This window comes from Lolium rigidum, chromosome 6, assembly GCF_022539505.1.
Source record: "Lolium rigidum isolate FL_2022 chromosome 6, APGP_CSIRO_Lrig_0.1, whole genome shotgun sequence".
NCBI classification, from domain to species: domain Eukaryota; kingdom Viridiplantae; phylum Streptophyta; class Magnoliopsida; order Poales; family Poaceae; genus Lolium; species Lolium rigidum.
Window position 1 is genome coordinate 271,871,013 of NC_061513.1, and position 20,342 is coordinate 271,891,354.

The following is a 20,342-nucleotide window of genomic DNA, read 5'->3' on the forward strand; positions in this document are numbered from 1 at the left end:
GGGTGAACTACTCACTCATCACTCCGGAGGCGACCATGGCGGTGTAGAGTCCTCCGGGAGATGAATCCCCTCTCCGGCAGGGTGCCGGAGGAGATCTCCGAATCCCCCGAGATGGGATCGGCGGCGGCGGCGTCTCGCAAGGTTTTCCGTATCGTGGTTTTTCGCATCGGGGTTTCGCGACGGAGGCTTTAAGTAGGCGGAAGGGCAGAGTCGGGGGCTGTCGAGGGGCCCACACCACGGGCGGCGCGGGCCCCCCTTGGCCGCGCCGCCATGTGGTCCGGCCACCTCGTGGCCCCACTTCGTAAGCTCTTCGGTCTTCCGGAAGGTTCGTGGCGAAATAGGCCCCCGGGTCTTCGTTTCGTCCAATTCCGAGAATATTTCGTTACTAGGATTTCTGAAACCAAAAACAGCGAGAAAACAGGAACCGGCACTTCGGCATCTTGTTAATAGGTTAGTTCCAGAAAATGCACGAATATGACATAAAGTGTGCATAAAACATGTAGGTATCATCATTAATATGGCATAGAACATAAGAAATTATCGATACGTCGGAGACGTATCACTCCTCAAGGCATGAAGACCATCATCGACCTCATCGCCCACATGCTCGGCATGAAGACTCTCGCTCCAACTCTAGGCGAGGAGAAATCCATCGCCATGCTCGCCCACATGAACGTCCTCCACAAGATCGTCCTCAACCGGATCGCCATGCCCACCATGGGCGTGATGACCATCCCCACGACAACGTCTTCCACAACATGGAGCCACATGGAGATGCTCAAGACCAAGGACATCAAGATCAACCGAGGCGTGATCTCCGAAATCATCCTCGCCATGACCAACGTGGAAGACGAGACCCGCAACATGATCAAGATGAGAGGGCTATCCTTGGACGTCGTCAACAACCTCAACAACCTCGTCAAGATCTTCAACCACATCATCATCGTGAACCAAGTGAAGCTAGTGTCCAACTTCAACGCCAACCCAATGCTATGGTTGGCCGCGGAAGACCTCCTATACCACCTCAAGACGCAAGAGATGAAGGCATCCGTCCTCGCCGAAGAAATTTGGAGGATGAAGAGAACATGTTTGGAAGGCTCAAGTTCACCATGCCCAAGTTCAAGGGTGAAGAGGATGCCGAGGCCTACCTCTCATGGGCACTCAAGGTTGACAAGATTTTCCGCATCCACAACTACTCCGGTGCCAAGAAAGTGGCCATGGCGTCTCTTGAGTTTGAGGATTATGCCAACACTTGGTGGGAGCAACTTCTCACTCTAAGGGAAGAAAAGGGTGACCCTCCGATTGACACTTGGGAAGAGATGAAGGAAGAGATGCAAGCTCGCTTTGTACCAACCCACTACGAGACCGACCTCTTCAACAAGCTCCAAAAGTTGAAGCAAGGCACCAAGACCGTTCAGGAGTTCTTCAAGGAGATGGAGTTGACTATGATGCGAGCCAACATACAAGAATCCGAGCAACAAACCAACGCTCGTTTATTCAATGGCCTCAACTATCCCATCAAGCAAATTGTGGAGTTCCAACCTTATTCCAACATGGTTGAGTTGGTTCACCAAGCCTCCAAGGCCGAGCGCCAAGTGAGTGAGGACATCAAGTACTCCAAGCCCAAGTCATACTTCGCCTCCAAGCTCGCGACAACAACACCTACAACAAGTGTCAAGCCTACCGTGTCCTCTACACCATCCAAGCAACCGACTATCCATAGTCGCATGAAGCAAAGGGTGTCCTCTACCGCCTCCTCTAAAGCCTCTACGGGACCCTCTAATGTCACTTGCTTCAAGTGTGGCACCCAAGGCCACAAGTCCTTTGAGTGCAAGAATACGAAGGTCATGATCACCATGGCGAATGGTGACATAGAGACGCTCGATGAAGATGAATATGAAGCTATGGTACAAGCCGCCGTCGCAAATGAAGAAGCTTATGATGACGATAGTGGAGAAGACCCTCTCTTATGTGTGCATGACCCAAACCCTTCACTTGTGGTCACAAGGGTGCTAACAACTCAACCTCAAGCTATGGAAGACCAACGGTGCAACATCTTCCAAACCCATGCCGGTATTGGTGGCAAGTCAATAAAGGTCATCATCGATGGAGGAAGTTGCCATAACCTTGCAAGCACCGAGTTGTGTGAGAAGCTCAATCTTACACTTCGCAAGCACCCTCACCCTTACCATATCCAATGGTTGAGCGACAATGGCAATGTCAAGATACAACATACCGTCACCGTCAACTTCAAGATCGGCCCCTATGAAGATACTATTGAGTGTGACGTGGTGCCCATGACGGTGTGCCACATGTTGCTTGGCCGCCCATGGCAATTTGACAAGAAGGCTATACATGACGGACACACCAATGCATACACCTTCAAGGTCAAGGATAAGAAGTTCGAGCTACGCCCCATGACTCCTAGCCAAATCATCGGGGACAATGCGAAGGCTCTAGCGAGGGCACAACATCACATCCACCATAGTGAGTTGAGAGGTGAGGGAGCGACCCACCAAATGGAGAGTGAGCGCCACAAGCCATACATGAGTGAGTGAAAGAGCGGCCTCCTAGCCAATAAAAGCGAGTGGAGAGAAGTGCAAGCAAAACCATCCACCACATTGCACTACGTGCTCATTTGCAAGAGACCGTCATCGGAGACTAACGACTTAACCATCATCCCTTCGTCTTTGTTGTCTCTTTTGAAGGAGTTTCAAGATGTCTTCCCCGACGAGCTTCCTCATGGACTTCCACCGCTTCGGGGCATAGAGCACCGCATCGACCTCATACCCGGCGCTCCGCTCCCAAACCGTGCCGCCTACCGCACCAACCCCGAAGATACAAAGGAGATTCAACGACAAATACAAGATCTCCTAGCTAAAGGGTACGTTCGTGAAAGCCTTAGTCCTTGTGCGGTTCCCGCGATTCTTGTGCCTAAACCGGATGAGACGCAATGAATATGTATAAATTGCCGCCCCATCAATGCCATTACCGTTCGTTATCGCCATCCCATTCCGCGTTTAGATGATATGCTTGATGAGCTTAGTGGTGCCACGATTTTCTCTAAAGTCGATTTGCGTAGTGGCTACCACCAAATCCGCATGGCAATTGGTGATGAATGGAAAACGGCATTCAAGACCAAACTTGGTCTATATGAATGGCTTGTTATGCCATTTGGTCTTTCCAATGCTCCATCAACTTTTATGCGTCTCATGAATCACATCTTGCGTCCTCTCATTGGCAAGAGTGTGGTTGTCTATTTTGATTATATTCTCATTTATAGCACAAATCTCGAGGACCATGTGCAACATGTGAGAGAAGTCTTATGCATCTTGCGCCATGAGAAGCTTTATGCAAACCTCCCCAAGTGCACCTTTGCTCAAAACAAATTGGTTTTCCTTGGATTTGTGGTTTCCGCTAACGGGATTGAAGTTGATTCTTCCAAGGTGGAGGCCATCCACAATAGGCCTACTCCTACAAATGTTGGTCAAGTCCGAAGTTTTCATGGACTTGCCGGTTTCTACCGCCGCTTTGTGAAAGATTTTAGCACCATTGCTTGCCCTTTGAATGAACTTACCAAGAAGAATGTTCCGTTTGTTTGGGGCAAGGCCCAACAAAATGCTTTTGATGAGTTGAAGAAACGTCTTACCGAAGCTCCCCTTCTCGTCCTTCCAAACTTTGCAAAAACTTTTGAGATTGAGTGTGATGCGAGTGGGCTTGGTATTGGTGGCGTTCTTATGCAAGAGGGCAAACCCGTGGCATATTATAGTGATAAGTTGGATGGCGCACGCCTCAACTATCCTATTTATGACAAGGAGCTCTATGCTTTGGTTCGTGTTCTTGAAATTTGGCAACATTACCTTTGGCCAAAAGAGTTTATCATTCATTCCGACCATGAGTCTTTGAAGTACTTGAAAAGCCAACACAATTTGAACAAAAGGCATGCAAAATGGGTTGAGTTCATTGAGTCCTTCCCGTATGTAATCAAATACAAGAAGGGCAAGGACAATGTAGTGGCGGATGCTCTTTCCCGCAAAAACACCCTTTTGCTTACTCGCTTGGATTTTCATGTCTTGGGACTTGAGGAGATCAAAGAACTCTATACTTCCGATTCTTTCTTTGCACCGATATTTGAGAAGTGTTCCGTTGACCGAGGATTTGATGACTTCTATTTGCACGATGGCTACTTGTTTAAAGCCAACAAAATTTGCATTCCCGAGTCTTCTCTTCGAAAGTTACTCTTGCAAGAGTCACATGGAGGTGGTCTTATGGGACACTTTGGACGTGACAAGACACTTGCGATGTTATCCACTCATTACTATTGGCCAAATATGAAGCGGGATGTGGAGCGCCTTTGCAACCGTTGCACTACATGCCTTCAAGCTAAGTCCACCACCAACCCTTATGGTCTTTACACACCATTACCTATTCCATATGCACCATGGACCGATATTAGCATGGATTTTGTACTAGGGTTGCCTCGCACCAAACATGGTCATGATTCAATCTTTGTGGTAGTGGATAGGTTCTCTAAGATGGCACATTTCATACCTTGCCATAAGACCGATGATGCTTCACACATTGCTTGATTGTTCTTCAGGGAAATTGTCCGCCTACACGGAATACCGGCAAGCTTTGTGTCGGATCGAGACGTCAAGTTCATGAGCTATCTATGGAAGTCACTCATGGCAAAGTTTGGAGTGAAGCTCTTATTCTCATCATCCTCCCACCCGCAAACGGACGGACAAACGGAAGTGGTCAATAGAAGCCTCTCAACTCTTCTACGCATCCTCGTGAAGAAAAACTTGAAGTCATGGGAAGAGTGCCTTCCGCATGCGGAGTTCGCCTACAATCGAGCCACGCACAAGACAACATCACGGAGCCCCTTCATGATCGTCTACGGCTTCGACCCTCCCACGGCACTCGACATACTACCACTTCCCCTTCATGAGAGGACGAACATGGACTTCGACAAGCGCATCGCCGCCATGAAGAAACTACATGAAGAAACAAGAGCAACCATACAAGAACATGTGCTTCGTCAAGCCAACCGCCTCAACGCCAAGAAGAAGCAAAGAATATTTCAAGAAGGAGACCTCGTTTGGATCCACCTCCGGAAGGAAAGGTTCCCTCATGAACGCAACTCAAAGCTCAAGCCAAGAGGAGATGGCCCCTTCAAGGTCCTCAAACGCATCAACAACAACACCTACGTCATCGACATCCCGACCTCCAAGTATTTGCTGAGCAACACGTTCAATGTCTTGGACATGTCACCCTATCATGGAGATGAGGAGGATCACGAGTCGAGGACGACTCTTTCCCAAGGGGGGGGGGGAGATGATGTAGCCCCGCTCACCGACGACACTACACCAAGAGCAACAAGTCCCCCAAGTGGACCGATGACTCGGGCTCGAGTTAAAGTGCTACATGATAAGGTGAACTCGCTCCTCACCACCCTTGATCTCGGTACCCCTTTGGATGGAATGCTACCTCATGCCGACGTACTTTGTGTCATTAGGTACAAGGTGCATCAAGACCCCGGAGAGAAGGACACACCATGGTCAAGGGAAGGAGAGGAGCAGCGGGACTTGGAGATGAGCACGAAGCTGGACCCGACGTCACTCGAAGCGCTCAAAGGAAGAGAGGAAGCTGGCCGGCCCAGGACCCGGTCGACCAGCCCCACGACCGGACCATCCGGTCCCAGGCCCGGTCAACCGGTCGCCAAACCGGATTCCCCTCGGCCTTAACCGGGCGTCGTACCGGGGGCCAACCGGACGGAGATCTGCGACATTTCCGATTGGCGCCCGGTCGACCGGCCCCACGACCGAACCATCCGGTCCCTGGCCCGGTCAGACCGGCCCCAGGACCGGATCCGACGGGAATGCCCCACCAAACTGCTTAAGTTATCCACTTATGTACCTTTTCGCCTTGCTGGCCATGTTGGCCTATATAAGCAACCTGGACCCTCCTTTACCCGTTAGACATAATTTTGAGCTTAAACCAACTTTGAGCTTAGTCTCCCTAGGGTTAGCATCCATCTTGGACAAGTATCCCTTTGTAATCAAGGCACTCTTGTTGTTGATTTGGATATTGTTGAGTGGGATTCTAGTGCAAGCCACTCTCTCTCCCTCACCAATCTCTTTTCTCCAACACCAATCTTTCACCGGGAATTCTGCCGCGTGCCTCTTCCGGGTGATTCTATTGGCGTGGTCCATCGAGCCACGGGGGTAAGTATCGGGTGTATCGGGTTGGTGTGCATGCGTGATACCGGTGTTCCTCGTGTTCTTCGTGTTCCTCGCGCTCTCCCACCTTTTCCCCGTGGATTTTGGTCAAATCGCGAGATCGGGCCAATCCCTAGATCTCAGATCTCATCAGATCTTGGATAATTTAGAACTAGACACCCCTGAATTAACAGCCACAAACCCCACATTTATCAATCTAAAAAACTAAAAATCTAGCAATGCGAGACTAAGAATAAGAAGGGTGAATGGGATCCGGGTGGTTACCTGCTTCCTCCCTTTCGTTGTCCCATTCTCCCCCGCCGGCGAGTTGCAGGTCGTTGCGGCCGCCGCGGGTCAGAGTCTCAGGGATAATGAGAAGTTGGAGCTCCAACTGGTCGGGAACTGGTCGGGGAGTCGGGGACGAACGTCTAGAGTCGGGGACGACATGCGCTGCCTGGATCGCTTTCCCGCCGCCGCGATCACCTGATGATCTCCATTGCCGCAGCGTCTAAACAGGAAACGGGGCGAGCAGGCGAAACGGAAGCGCGGTTTTGCGGAGAGATTGAGGTGAGGAAAAAGGGGTAACTGAAATTTTAAGCCCACCGGTCAGTAAGGCCCACCCTTAGTCTAGATTTGATGTAATCCCAGCCACGTCTGCTATTCCCAGCCCACGAATTATATTTGCCCAGAAAACGACCGGGAAGGCAAGGATCAGAGAGATCAAGGTTCAGAAATCGGGGATTTAAAGGTTAGAGTTAGATTCAGACGTCGTATATGAGTATAAGGTTTGTTTCAGACTTTTGCCTTTCCACGGTACTTGCCCAATTCTATTTGGGAACTTGCATTGCGTTTTCGTGTTGTGCATGCGAAATTAAAATTAAGGCCCGGCCCATCGTTTGGCGATCGCATCCACGTACATAGCTAGGGCTACATGGTCCATCGATCAAGCAACTAATCCGGCCGGCAATGGCGCATAAGGCGGCGTGGGCGCACACATCGACGCTTGTCCGAGGCACCCACGAGTTCCGCATCGTCGGTGTCGCCATCAGATCCTCCACGATCACGTCGGGTGACTTCCATGCCGGCGGCCACACGTGGGCTCTCTCCTGCGGCTTCGACGACGATGGACACCTCGCGTCCATCTCCCTCGAGCTCCTCAGCTACCCCGAGGACGACGTCGTCGCCTTGGCCAACATCAGGATCGAGGACCCGCTTCGCCGTCGGCCAGCCGCTGTATGGCGAAGCGAAGGCGCCCACACGTTCCCCTACTGGAACACGGATAGCGACAACCGGAGCTGGGAGCTGTCCGTGCCCGCCGGTTTCCATGGCCGGGAGGAGCGCTATGTAATTGATGACTGCCTCACCATCCACTGCTCCGTCGATGTCCTCCAGGAGGAATGTAGGGAGGTGCGTGTCGAGAACATCGCCACCGTGGGGACACCGCCGGGAATCTCTAAGGATCTCGGAAAGCTCTTGCTTCTGGACGAGTCATCAGAGGTGGGGAGGCCAGACGTGACATTCGTCGTTGAGGAGGCCGAGATCCAGGCGCACAAGCTGGTGCTCGCCATGCGGTCGCCGGTCTTTGCCGCAGAATTCCGTTGGCAAACTGAGGAGGGCGAGCGTATAAGGATCGACGACATGAGCGCTTCCATCTTCAGGTCCATGCTCCGATTCATCTACACCGATGAGCTGCCTATAAAACGCAGCAACGATGTGAGCGGCGCTAGCAAAGTAAAATATGCAGAAAAGCGTCGCGAGGCAATGGCACTCGACTTGCTGGTGGCCGCCGATCGTTACGACTTGGATAGGTTGCGGCTAATGTGTGAGAACATACTCTCTGAGAGCATTGACGTCGCCTCTGTCATGCCGATGTTGATGGTAGTTCATGGCAGGCACAGCTGCAGGCAGCTGGAAGCCTCTTGTATCGAGTATTTGGTGTCAGATCCTGACGTTTATGCCGCTGTGAAAGCGACAGAGGAGTATAAGGAACTCAAAGAAAGGTGCTCCTCCTTTCTGTTGGATGTAACCGAGAAAGTAGCCACCGTCAACATGTTCCCAAACTCAAGATCCCTCTCTACCTCCTCAAGCAAAATGCAGCCACAGAAGAGCGCATCCACACATTACTCGCGTATGGTGGTCGAGGGCACGCACGAGTTCAGGATACCACAGTTTTTTGCTATGCAGAGAAGTTCTGAAGTTGGGGAATCAATCGATTCCTGCAAGTTTCAGGTCGGCGGTTACGACTGGATGCTAAGGGTATACCCATTGCTGCCACATGACCACGCAAAATTATACATATCCATCTACTTGCACCTATTGACTAATCCAAGAGCTGCGAATATCAGAACATCTTTGACGTTCCGGATTGGTGACCCCAGTGGAAAATTTCCGCCGACCAAGCTTTCTGTAGAAACCAGCTTTGATAGTAACACTACAAAATGTGCGTGTCCGGAGTTCATCACGTGGGAATCTGCAAAGTCGCAGTACCTAGCACATGATGGATCCCTTACCATACGTTGCAACATTGCCGTCGCCAAGGATAAGTACACTAGTATTAGCAATTCCACCACCAGCATCAAAGCAACAGTCCCAGTGCCTCCTTCCAACATCGCCTGGCACCTCGAGCAACTGCTTGTGACCGAGCAGGGGTCAGACATAACGTTCCTTGTAGAGGAGACCCAGATCCGCGCTCATAGCCTCGTGATCGCCACCAGGTCACCAGTCCTATATGAAGCGGTGGCAGCTGCCAGCAATGGCGACCACGTCATACAGATTGACAACATGAAGGCTGCAACCTTCAAGGTTATTCTCCATTTTATCTACACTGATGAGCTTCCTCCTATAGAGGACCTAGTCTCTAAGGATGCCAAAGATGTTAGGGTCATTGCTAGAGACATTCTCACAGCAGCATCCCGGTTCTGTCTACAGAGGACCAAGGCCATGTTCGAGAACATCCTAGCAGACCTTGTCTCAAAAGAGAATGTGTTAAGCACATTAAGGATTGCACGCCAACACCGCTGCTCAAAGCTTGAGGATTATTGTATCGAGTTCATCTTGATGCCACACATGACCAAGGATGTGATGAAAACAATTGGTTTGGACTAATTAAAATCTAGTGTTTTCCCTATGCATGTCAACTCATTTGAATATATTGACTGATTAGTTTTTGTTCATCTCAATTGTTTATCTACAATCTATGGAACCATTTGACCGGCGGATTTCCAGAAACCATGGACGTAGATGAGAGATTACGGACAGATTACATACCTGACCTTGTCCATACGGACACACTATCTTCTATGTTGTTTTTTAGCACCCTAGCCCCCACCGCCGCCGCCTTCCCCTCCCCCCTCTTCCTCGTCCCCGGAGGCCGCCGCCGGCGAAGCCTGGCGTGGCCGGTGATGGGGGCGGCGGGGATCCTCGCGTGGTCCCCTGGTGCGGCGGATGGAGGCTCGCCTCAGTACTGCGGGGATGGCCCCAACACTTGGAGGATGATGGCGGCGCGGCCCTCAAGCTGGGCAGGCGGTGATGGCGGCGGCGGCGTGGCCCTGGTATCTGGTGGCGCGGCCTCTCCTCACTTCCTCACCGCGGCCTCGTCGGACGGGCGGTGATGGGGGCGGCGGCGCGGCCCCGGAATTTCGCGGCGTGGGTAGTGCTCCTCCTCAAGGTCTGGGACCACGACACCAAGGGCGGCGGCCCTGGATGGCGGGGACGGCGTCGACCTGGTGGCAGGTGGCGGGCGTCTGGTGCCGCTGACCGTGGCACCGCGGTGGTGGTCTTCTCTCTCGCCGGAGGAGATCGGCTAGTTGTGTGGCTAGCCATGGAGGATCTCGCGATCCGTCGCCTAGCTCCCGATGGCAAGGCGCAGCTGCTGGTGAAAGCCGGCCCGGACTTCGGTCATGGCGGATTATGGCGGCGTGTTTCGTCGCTACCTTGTTGAAGGCATTGTCTCTTCAGTCCGCGTTCTTCGCCTGGGCTGCTCCAGGGGAAACCCTAGACCCGGTTCTCCTCGATCGGATGATGGCGGCTCGCAATGCCGTTCTCCCTGTTGGGGGCATCGTTTTTGGAGCTGACAACGGATGGCGGTGGTTCTGAGGTGGAGCGGTGTGCTTTTGCTGTGTCGGCGTCGTCGTGTCGCCGCGACATGGTGTTGTGATGTCTCGGGACGGATGCAGTGTGATGGACTCGCGTTTGATGGTGGAGTCGTCTGGCGCCGTGGCGGCATCGATGGAAAGCCTGGCATGGTCAATGCGATGATCTCTCTTGAAGATGGAGTCGAGGAAGACGGCGGTAGCAACTTCTATGGCGTGTGCGTTGGCGTATGCTGAGAGTCTGCTTGACTTGATGTGCTTCTCATCTGCTATTGGGCGGCCTGGGAAGGCATTTGGTTTTTGGTTGATGTGAGTTGGTGAATTGTCACCCCCTTCATCCCTCTGTATGTTTAGCGAGGTGGCTTTGAGTTTGATCTTTTGTATTGCTCTTATAAGGTGTTGTGAATAATCTAATAAAAAAGCCGTGTGCATCCCTTGGATGCAGAAGCTGGGGCGATATTTTCCCCATTTGGAAAAAAAAGAAAAATATCTACTTACAAATTGGATATTAATAACAGCAAACTGTGAATTAATAACAGAAAAAATATCTTCCCTCGATGTGATTTTTCGGGAGTATATTTGTGGTAATGTCCCATATATATGTCCACAAGAAATAGAAGTTCGGACTTTAAATTTTATTGTACATAGACCAACCATAGGGCACAAGCAGCGGGGCAACGACAAATCCACCAGCTCGAGCTAGGAGGGGGAGTGATCACCCTCCGTGGTTCTGTAGAAGGGAGAGCTAGTCATCGACGTCTCGTTTTTTGTCCATGGGGAGGCGAGCACCCCACAAGAGAGGATGGTCACGGCAGTTTTTGTGGATGAGAGCAAGAGAAGGAGCAAGCCGAGCTACGAAAAAGACACGTGCGAAAAAATCCCTCCCCGTCGCCCCTCCAGGCGACCGAGTGGGTGAAACCCTACAGCGCCACCGCCCGACCACCCCTCCTCCTCCTCCCCTCCTCGTCGCCCCCAGAGGTGATGTTGGTCGAAGGCCGCACCACTGGTGAAGGGGGCGGTAGGGATTTCAACCTTGGCCCATGGTGACACGACAACCTGGAGGTTGGTAGCTGTGTGGTGGCTGCCATGGCTGGGGTCACTACTAGAAAACAACTATTTAGTGGCGTACCACTATTGGCCATCAGTGGCGCACCCTGATATCACGCCACTACTAACAGTTAGCAGTGGCACACCAGTGGTGTGCCATTGCTATCTGGCTTAGCAGTGGCACACCAAGTAGTGCGCCACTAATAGCTTCGTTGTGCGCCACTGCTAAATGCGTGAGGTGCGCCACTGTAAAAAAACAAGGTGCACCAATGCTAAAAATTGAAATTTCTGGATCTGGATGTGGCACATTTTTTCGAACTTTCTTGCTCGTTTTTGCTGCCCGGATTATTTGTCCCATGTTCATTCTCATTTTTCATAACCTAGCTGCCGGTGAGGATGGATGTATGAGAGACGGAGGAGAGGTGATGATGGAGGAGAGGTGAGGATGGAGGAGAGGAGGAAGGTCGGAGCTAATAGAGGTCGGAGGTCGCTGGAGAGGACAAGGGAGGCCGGGGGGTCACCGGAGAGGAGGAGGGAGGCCGGAGGGTCATCGGAGTGGATGGAGGAGTAGAAGGAAAGGAGGAAAAAGAGAGGAGGAGGAGGAGAAGAGAGCAGAATAAAATGAGTGGAGGAGGAGGGAGGAGGGAGTAGGAGGTGGTAAGTGGCCGTCCGTCCTCCAAATTTAAATTTTTTTGGGTGGGAAGCTTAGCAGTGGCGCACCAAGTGAGGGGTGCGCCAGTGGTATTATTTTATTTTTGCCCGAAATCTAAAAAGTGAAAAAAGTCTTGTTTCTATTTTTAATTTGACAAATCCAATTTTTTTCCAAACAACCATAGGTGATTGAATTCGGATAGGAAATTTCAAATATATAAATTTTCATATAAAAAAGATTTTCATCGGAGATTGTATGCAACCAGAAATCTAGCTTTACCGAAAGATGACACCATTTTGCAAAAAAATCGAAATTCATGTTTGTTAATTCTCATTAAAACTATATGAAATAATACATGGACATCTCGAAGAATTTTATTTTTTGAAAAGGTGATCGGGGGGGGGTGGTGTGTGGTTAGAAGTTTGGCCAGGAGTTACCAGTGCCACACCACATATAGGTGCGCCACTGCTATGTGAGGTAGCAATGGCGCACCTATATGTGGTGCGCCACTGGCAACCCTAAACCTATCTATACCCCTCCCCCAAACTTAGCAGTGGCGCACCCCTTAGTGGCATGCCATTGCTACCACACATAGGAATGGTGCACGTACCTCTAAGTGGTGTACCACTGCTAAGTTTCGGGAAAAGTGGGATCTGGAAGACCTTTAGTGGTGGCACACCTCAAAAGCAGTGCGCCACTGATATGGTTGTATCACTGGAGCACCACTTTTTGGTTAGCAGTGGCGCACCAAAATAGGTGTGCGCCACTGACAACATTCTTACGGCTAGGCATTTTTCTAGTAGTGGGTGATGCTCGGTGACTCCCTCCTACTGGCCGCGGCCTATGGGGGCAGATGATGTTGTGGTGACCTCTGTGGGGATATTTGGACGCCGGAGCGGTGGCTCCGGGTGGTAGAGAGGGCGCCATCTTCTTCGCGACGAGCGGCGGCCGTGGGTTGTGCTGGCCTGTGTCCTCGGCCACGTGGGTGGCGGGGTGGCGGCGAACGTGTGGTGAGGCGCTCGGGGTTGTCCGTCGGCCCGTGGCGTTAGATCTGGGGAGATCTCCGCCCCAGACGGTGAAGCTCGCAACCCCTGGCCCGATCTACGTGATTTAGGCCGGGTGGTTGGTGGTGGGGTTGGTCAGGACCGGGGAAACCCCTGGCCAGCGGTAGCCACGACGTTGTCGATGCCCTTGGCGCTGAATCCCTCCTTGGAGGCTTCGTTGAGGTCCCCTCTACGTCCCCACCCAACCCCCTGCCCTGGATGAAAACCCTAGTCCCTGCTTGGGCGGTGGTGGCATCACGATGTCGTTCCCCTTCTTGAAAGCACTATCTGGGGCCGCTGGGGTGGTTGGAAAGTTTCTTCGATTGTTGGTGGTGGTTCTTGGCGATGCTTCTTTCGAGGCATTGAGCAAGCTCTGGAGGTTGCTCCAGAAGCTTTGGTCTGGTGGTGGATGCTGCTCTTTGTTTGCCGATCTTCCTGTTGCGCCTTCGTTCATCAGCGTGTGTGTCCTCTGGATGGTGATGTGGGTTGGTGGTGGTTGCAGAATGGTTTATGGTGTGGTAGCTGATACGTCCATTTTGCATCACTATTTTATATCATAATTTGCTGTTATTCATTGATATATTTCATAATTGGAGATGATACTTACGTTATTTCATCTATTTTGCATGTTTCATGATTATTGGAGGATCACGCACCGGAGTCGGGATTCTCGCTGGAAAAGCGCCGTCAGAATGCAATATTTCGGAAGATCAACAATTGACGGAAATTATATGAAAAATCCTATTTTTCTAGAAGACGAAGGGAGCCAGAAGGGGGAGCCGAGGAGGGCCGCCATGGACCCACCTCATAGGCCGGCGCGGGCCAAGGCCTGGCCGCGCCGCCTTGTGAGGAGGGGGCCCACAGCCCCCTCTGGCCTCCTCTCCTTCGCGTACTTCTTCGTCCCGAAAACCTAAGCTCCGGGGGATAGTCGCGAAGAGTCACAGCCGCCTCTGCGGGGCGGAAAACACCAGAGAGAAAAGAGCTCTCCGGCTGGCTGAAATCCGCCGGGGAAATTCCCTCCCGGAGGGGGAAATCGACGCCATCGTCATCGTCATCGAGCTGGACATCATCTCCATCATCATCACCATCGTCTTCATCATCATCACCGCCATCTCCACCGCTGCACCTCGTCACCGCTGTAACAATTAGGGTTTGATCTTGATTGTTTTATAGGGGAAACTCTCCCGGTGTTGATTTCTACTTGTTATTGATGCTATTGAGTGAAGCCATTGAACCAAGGTTTATGTTCAGATTGTTATTCACCATCATATCACCTCTGATCATGTTCCATATGATGTCTCGTGAGTAGTTCGTTTAGTTCTTGAGGACATGGTGAAGTCTAAATGTTAGTAGTGAATTATGTTGGTTAGTATTCAATGTTATGATATTTAAGTTGTGGTGTTATTCTTCTAGTGGTGTCATGTGAACGTCGACTACATGATACTTCACCATTTATGGGCCTAGGGGAGTGCATCTTGTATTCGGTTGCTAATTGCGGGGTTGCCGGAGTGACAGAAACCTAAACCCCCGTTAGTATATCGATGCAGGAGGGATAGCAGGATCTCAGAGTTTAAGGCTGTGGTTAGATTTATCTTAATTACTTTCTTGTATTTGCGGATGCTTGCAAGGGGTATAATCATAAGTATGTATTAGTCCTAGGAAGGGCGGTGCATTAGCATTGGTTCATCCACACAACACTTATCAAAACAATGAAGATTAATCAGCTATATGAAGCGAAAGCACTAGACTAAATTCCCGTGTGTCCTCAAGAACGTTTGGTCATTATAAGTAAACAAACCGGCTTGTCCTTTGTGCTAAAAAGGATTGGGCCACTCGCTGCAATTATTTCTCTCGCATTTTACTTACTCGTACTTTATTTATCTCGCTATATCAAAACCGCTCGAATACTTGTCTCGTGAGCATTTACAAGTGAATCCTTCATCGAAACCGCTTGTCAACACCTTCTCGCTCCTCGTTGGGTTCGACACTCTTATTTATCGAAAGTACTACGATACACCCCCTATACTTGTGGGTCATCAAGACTATTTTCTGGCGCCGTTGCCGGGGAGTGAAGCGCTATTGGTAAGTGGAATTGGTAAGGGAAACCTTTACTGTACGTGCTGTTTTTTTTCTGCCTGCTGCTATAATTCATCATGGATGGGTCTTCTCTTGAATTCCTCTTTGGAAAATCTACTACTACTGCAAAGGTAGTGGATGAGGCGCCATGTGAGAAAGAGGTTCCATACAAAATACCTAAGAAAATTATTGAACGTGTTGTGGATAACCGCTATGAAGGGGATGGAACTGTCCATCCTGGTGATCATTTACTGTTTTTACATGAATTATGCGGGTTATTCAAATGTGCAGGTATTGCTATGGATGAAGTTAGGAAGAAACTATTCTCTATATCGCTGTCTGGTAAAGCGACGCACTGGTATAAATTGCTGAAGAATAGGGATTCTCTTAATTGGGAGGACATTGTGCCTTTATTTTATTACAAATTCTATCCTCCAAGTGAAATTCACAAAGATCGGAACCGCATATATAATTTCTGGCCTCATGATGGAGAAAGTATTGCCCAAGCTTGGGGGAGATTGAAGTCTTTAATGCTCAAATGCCCCATTCATGAGCTTCCTGGTAATATTATTATTGATAATTTCTATGCAAGATTGTCTTTTCAAGATAAGACTTTGCTGGATACTTCTTGTTCTGGATCATTTACACGCAACAAAGAAGAGTTTAAAAGGACCTTCTTGATCGGATCCAGGAGAATACTGAAGGATGGGAGAACGACAAAGATAGAGAGTCAGGTATAAACTATGATTATAAATGCATTGAAGTTTTTATGGACACTGATAAATTTCGTAATATGAGTGCTACTTATGGTCTTGATTCTCAAGTGGTTGCAAATTTTTATAAAGCTCTTGCCTCTCACTTTGAATTGCCTAGGAAGAATTTTGATAAGTATCATGAACCATATAAAGATAAAATTGAGTCATCTATAAATAAATGTGCTATAATTGAAACTCGTTGATCATATTCTTCCCGAAGCTTATATTGAAAAAACTCCTTTCCCTGCTAAAATGAAGGAGTACTCGTTATATCTAGTGCGGTTAATAAAAGTGCAAAGAAACCTATAGAACCCGAAGAACAAATAAAGGTTGAACCTGCTATTGCAATAGTTAAAGATCTTGTGACCGAAAATGTAGAAGATGGTCATATTATTTTCTCGTGAAGATGCTTCTAATATTGTTTCGCATCCTAATAAGTCTAGGAAAGCTAGTGTTCCTATGCTCTCTGTTAGAATTGGTGATCATTGTTATTATGGTTTATGTGACATTGGTGCAACTATTAGTGCTATTCCTTATGAGCTTTATACGGAGATCATGCATGAAATTGGTTCTTGTGAACGTGAAGATATTGATGTGGTTATTCGGCTAGCTGATAGAGAAACTATCTCTCCTATTGGTATTGTTCGAGATGTGGAAGTTCTATGTGGTAAGATTAAATATCCTGCTGACTTTTTGGTACTTGGTTCTGCTGCTAGTAAGTATTGTCCTATTATTTTTGGTAGACCTTTCCTAAATACTTGTGGAGCTGTTATAGATTGCAAGAAGGAAAAAATTGTGACTAAATTTGCTGGTGAATCTTGTGAGTTTAATTTCTCTAAATTTGCCAAAACTCCTTATAAAGCTGAATTGCCTAATAATGATTTTAGAGTTGAACAGTGTGCGTCTATTGCTCTTGCTCCTAATAATCCTTTGCAGCAACATTTGGAGAATAGTGAGAGTGAAGTCTTTAGGGAAGAAAGAAATGAGCTTGATGAAATTTTCCTTCGTCAACCTATTCTTAAACATGACTTGCCGGTTGAAGATTTAGGTACAACACCACCACCAAAGGAAGATCCTATTTTTGATTTGAAACCATTGCCTGATAATCTTAAGTATGCTCATATTGATTATAAGAAAATATATCCTGTTATTATTAGTTCTAAGCTTTCAGATATTGAGGAAGAAAGGTTATTGGAAATATTGAAGAAGCACCGAGGAGCTATTGGCTACACTCTTGATGATTTGAAGGGGATTTCTCCCTCTATTTTCCAACATGCTATCAATATGGAAGATGATGCGAAGCTCCGTTGTTGAACATCGGCGTCGTCTAATTCCTAAGATGAAGGATGTGGTAAGGAATGAGGTATTAAAACTTCTTGAAGCTGGTATTATATATCCTATTGCCGATAGTAGATGGGTTAGTCCTGTGCATTGTGTTCCTAAGAAAGGAGGAATGACTCGTTGTGCCTAATGATAATGATGAGCTCATCCCTCAAAGAGTAGTTGTAGGGTATAGAATGTGCATAGATTATCGAAAAGTTAATAAAGTTACTAAGAAAGATCATTACCCTTTACCCTTTATTGATCAAATGTTAGAGAGGTTGTCTAAAAATACTCATTTTTGCTTTCTTGATGGTTATTCTGGGTTCTCACAAATTGCTGTTAAAACTAAAGATCAAGAGAAAACCACTTTCACCTGTCCCTATGGGACTTATGCTTATAGGCGTATACCTTTTGGTTTATGTAATGCTCCTGCTACTTTTCAAAGATGCATGTCTGCTATTTTTCATGGCTTTTGTGAGAGTATTGTAGAGGTATTCATGGATGATTTTTCTATCTATGGGAATTCTTTTGATAATTGCTTGCGAAACCTCGATAAAGTTTTGCAGAGATGTGAAGAAACTAACCTTGTTCTTAATTGGGAGAAATGCCACTTTATGGTTAATGAAGGAATTGTATTGGGACATAAAATTTCCGAGAGAGGTATTGAAGTTGATAGAGCTAAAGTTGAAGCAATTGAGAAGATGCCCTATCCGAGGGATGTTAAAGGTATTCATAGTGTTCTTGGTCATGCTAGGTTTTATAGGAGATTTATTAAAGATTTCTCCAAGATTTCAAAGCCTCTTACTAATCTTCTTCAAAAAGATGTACCTTTTGTTTTTGATGATGATTGTAAGGATGCTTTTGAAACTCTAAAGAAAGCCTTAACAACTGCTCCTGTAGTTGAACCTCCTGATTGGAATTTACCTTTTGAAATTATGTGTGATGCTAGTGATTTTGCTGTAGGCGCTGTTCTTAGACAGCGAGTAGATAAGAAATTAAATGTTATTCATTATGCTAGCAAAACTCTTGATGCTGCTCAAAGAAATTATGCTACAACTGAAAAAGAATTATTAGCTGTAGTGTTTGCTTGTGATAAGTTTAGATCCTATATTGTTGTTTCGAAAGTTACAATTCATACTGATCATGCTGCAATTAGATACCTTATGGCAAAGAAAGATGCTAAGCTAAGGCTTATTAGATGGGTACTTCTTTTGCAAGAATTTGATTTACATATTATAGATAGGAAAGGTGCTGATAATCCTGTTGCTGATAATTTGTCTAGATTGGAAAATATTGCTTATGATCCTGTTCCTGTTAATGATAGTTTTCCAAATGAACAGTTAGCTGTAATAAAGGTGAGCTCGCGAGATAGTCCTTGGTATGCTGATTATGCTAACTTTATTGTATCCAAGTACTTGCCTCCAACCTTTTCAGCTCAAAGAAAGGAGGAAATTCTTTTATGACTTGAGGCATTATTTTTGGGATGACCCACACTTATATAAAGAAGGAGTGGATGGTATTATGCGAAGATGTGTTCCCGAATATGAACAACAAGAGATATTGAGTAAGTGTCATGGTAGTGTTTATGGAGGACATCACGCCGGAGATAGGACCGCGCAAAAGGTTCTACAATCAGGTTTTTATTGGCCAACTCTCTTCAAAGATGCAAGGAAGTTTATTTTATCTTGTGATGAATGTCAAAGGGTTGGTAATATCTCCAGACGCAATGAGATGCCTATGAATTATACTCTTGTTATTGAACCATTCAATTGTTGGGGATTTGACTTCATGGGTCCTTTCCCTTCTTCAGAAGGTAACACTCATATACTTGTCACTGTTGATTATGTCACTACTAGGAATAAGCTTATAGCCGCACTTATTACCACCGGCGAACTCGGACTAAAGTGGCCGGCGGTAAGCCCTTCCAGGGTCGCCTCGCGTTACCGCCGGCGAGTCGCATTAAAAGTGACGGGGGTAGCCCACTTATCGCTGGCGAAGAGAGCCAGAAGGTGCCGGGGATGTGTTCGGCCGCGAGGCGCATAGATGGGCCTCGTATTACCACCGGCGAAATGGGTTAGAAACGCCGGGGATAAGGCTAGTTACCGCAGGCGAAATGAGTTAGAAGGTGGCGGGGGTAAAGTGGTCTTGCGTGAGCCACCCAGGCTGAAATTACCACCAACGCTCAGTAGTAAATTTCGCCGGGGATAATATATTTGGTTCGGGCCCAAAATTACGGAGCGTGAGACAACCCACCACAGGGACACCACTCTCCTCTTTTCCGCTCCCTCTCACCCACACCAGCCCGAGCTCCCTCCACCGACAGCCGCCGGCCACCACGTCTCCTCACCTATGCCGCCGGCTGGCCACCCTAGCCATCTTCCGTCGCCGGCTCGAGACCTCTCCTACCTCCTCCTCCTCCTCCCAGTTCTCTCCCGAGACCCCTCCCCCCCCCGTCCCTATTCTCAGATGGGATCCCAGCTTCGGCGCTCCATACCCGCCGCCTGCCGGTCAAACTCGACATCGCCACCGTTCGACGAAGCTCCGGCGCCTTCCGGCCTGCCGAATCGCCCCCAATCGGCCCTCAACTGCGCCGCCGCGAAACCCTAGGTCGCCGGCCGGCGTCAAGGACGACGCAGGCCAGGCCACTCGCGGCTGGTCTTCCCTTCCTTGGGCGGCCTATCTGCCCCGTCCGCTGAGCATGTGGGGAAGAAGCAGCAGGAGGGGATCTGAAGCCCTAGCACGTTGACTCTGGCAGCAGCTCCCTCTCGTGCTGCTCCCGACGGCCTCAAGTCTCCTCCTCGTCTCCTGCTCGTGCTTGCACGTCCTCGACATGATGATGGTACCTAGTGAGCTCCCTCTCCTCCTCCTCCGTCTATTCTTGCAAAATTTTGTATCTTTTGTCATCCATATATACAGTATGTGGTTGCTGTGATTGCAAGTGCGTTTTAAGTGTATATGGTAGACAGATTTCGGTTGTGTAGATGGACTAACTAAAGATTGATTTCGTTTTTGTTCTTGGGTAGATTCATTCACAGAATCTTGGGGCACCAGCGCTGCATGGGCGCACGGAGGGGCAGGGCGTGTGCCGTGTGTCGTCGTCTTCGAGCTCCGCTCGGCTTTGTCGAGCTCGGCCT

General features: G+C 48.7%; 1 protein-coding gene across 1 annotated transcript; it reads left to right on the forward strand.

Annotated features, from left to right (window-relative positions):
• Positions 1–7,187: 7,187 nt before the first annotated feature.
• Positions 7,188–9,326, forward strand: LOC124664143 (BTB/POZ and MATH domain-containing protein 1-like). The gene has a single exon (XM_047201728.1). The coding sequence runs from the start codon at positions 7,188–7,190 to the stop codon at positions 9,324–9,326; it is 2,139 nt and encodes a 712-aa protein (XP_047057684.1).
• Positions 9,327–20,342: the final 11,016 nt, after the last annotated feature.

What these genes read in the sequence shown, in the direction of transcription:
- LOC124664143 (XM_047201728.1), top strand. Translation starts at nt 7,188, where the DNA reads ATGGCGCATAAGGCGGCGTGGGCGCACACATCGACGCTTGTCCGAGGC.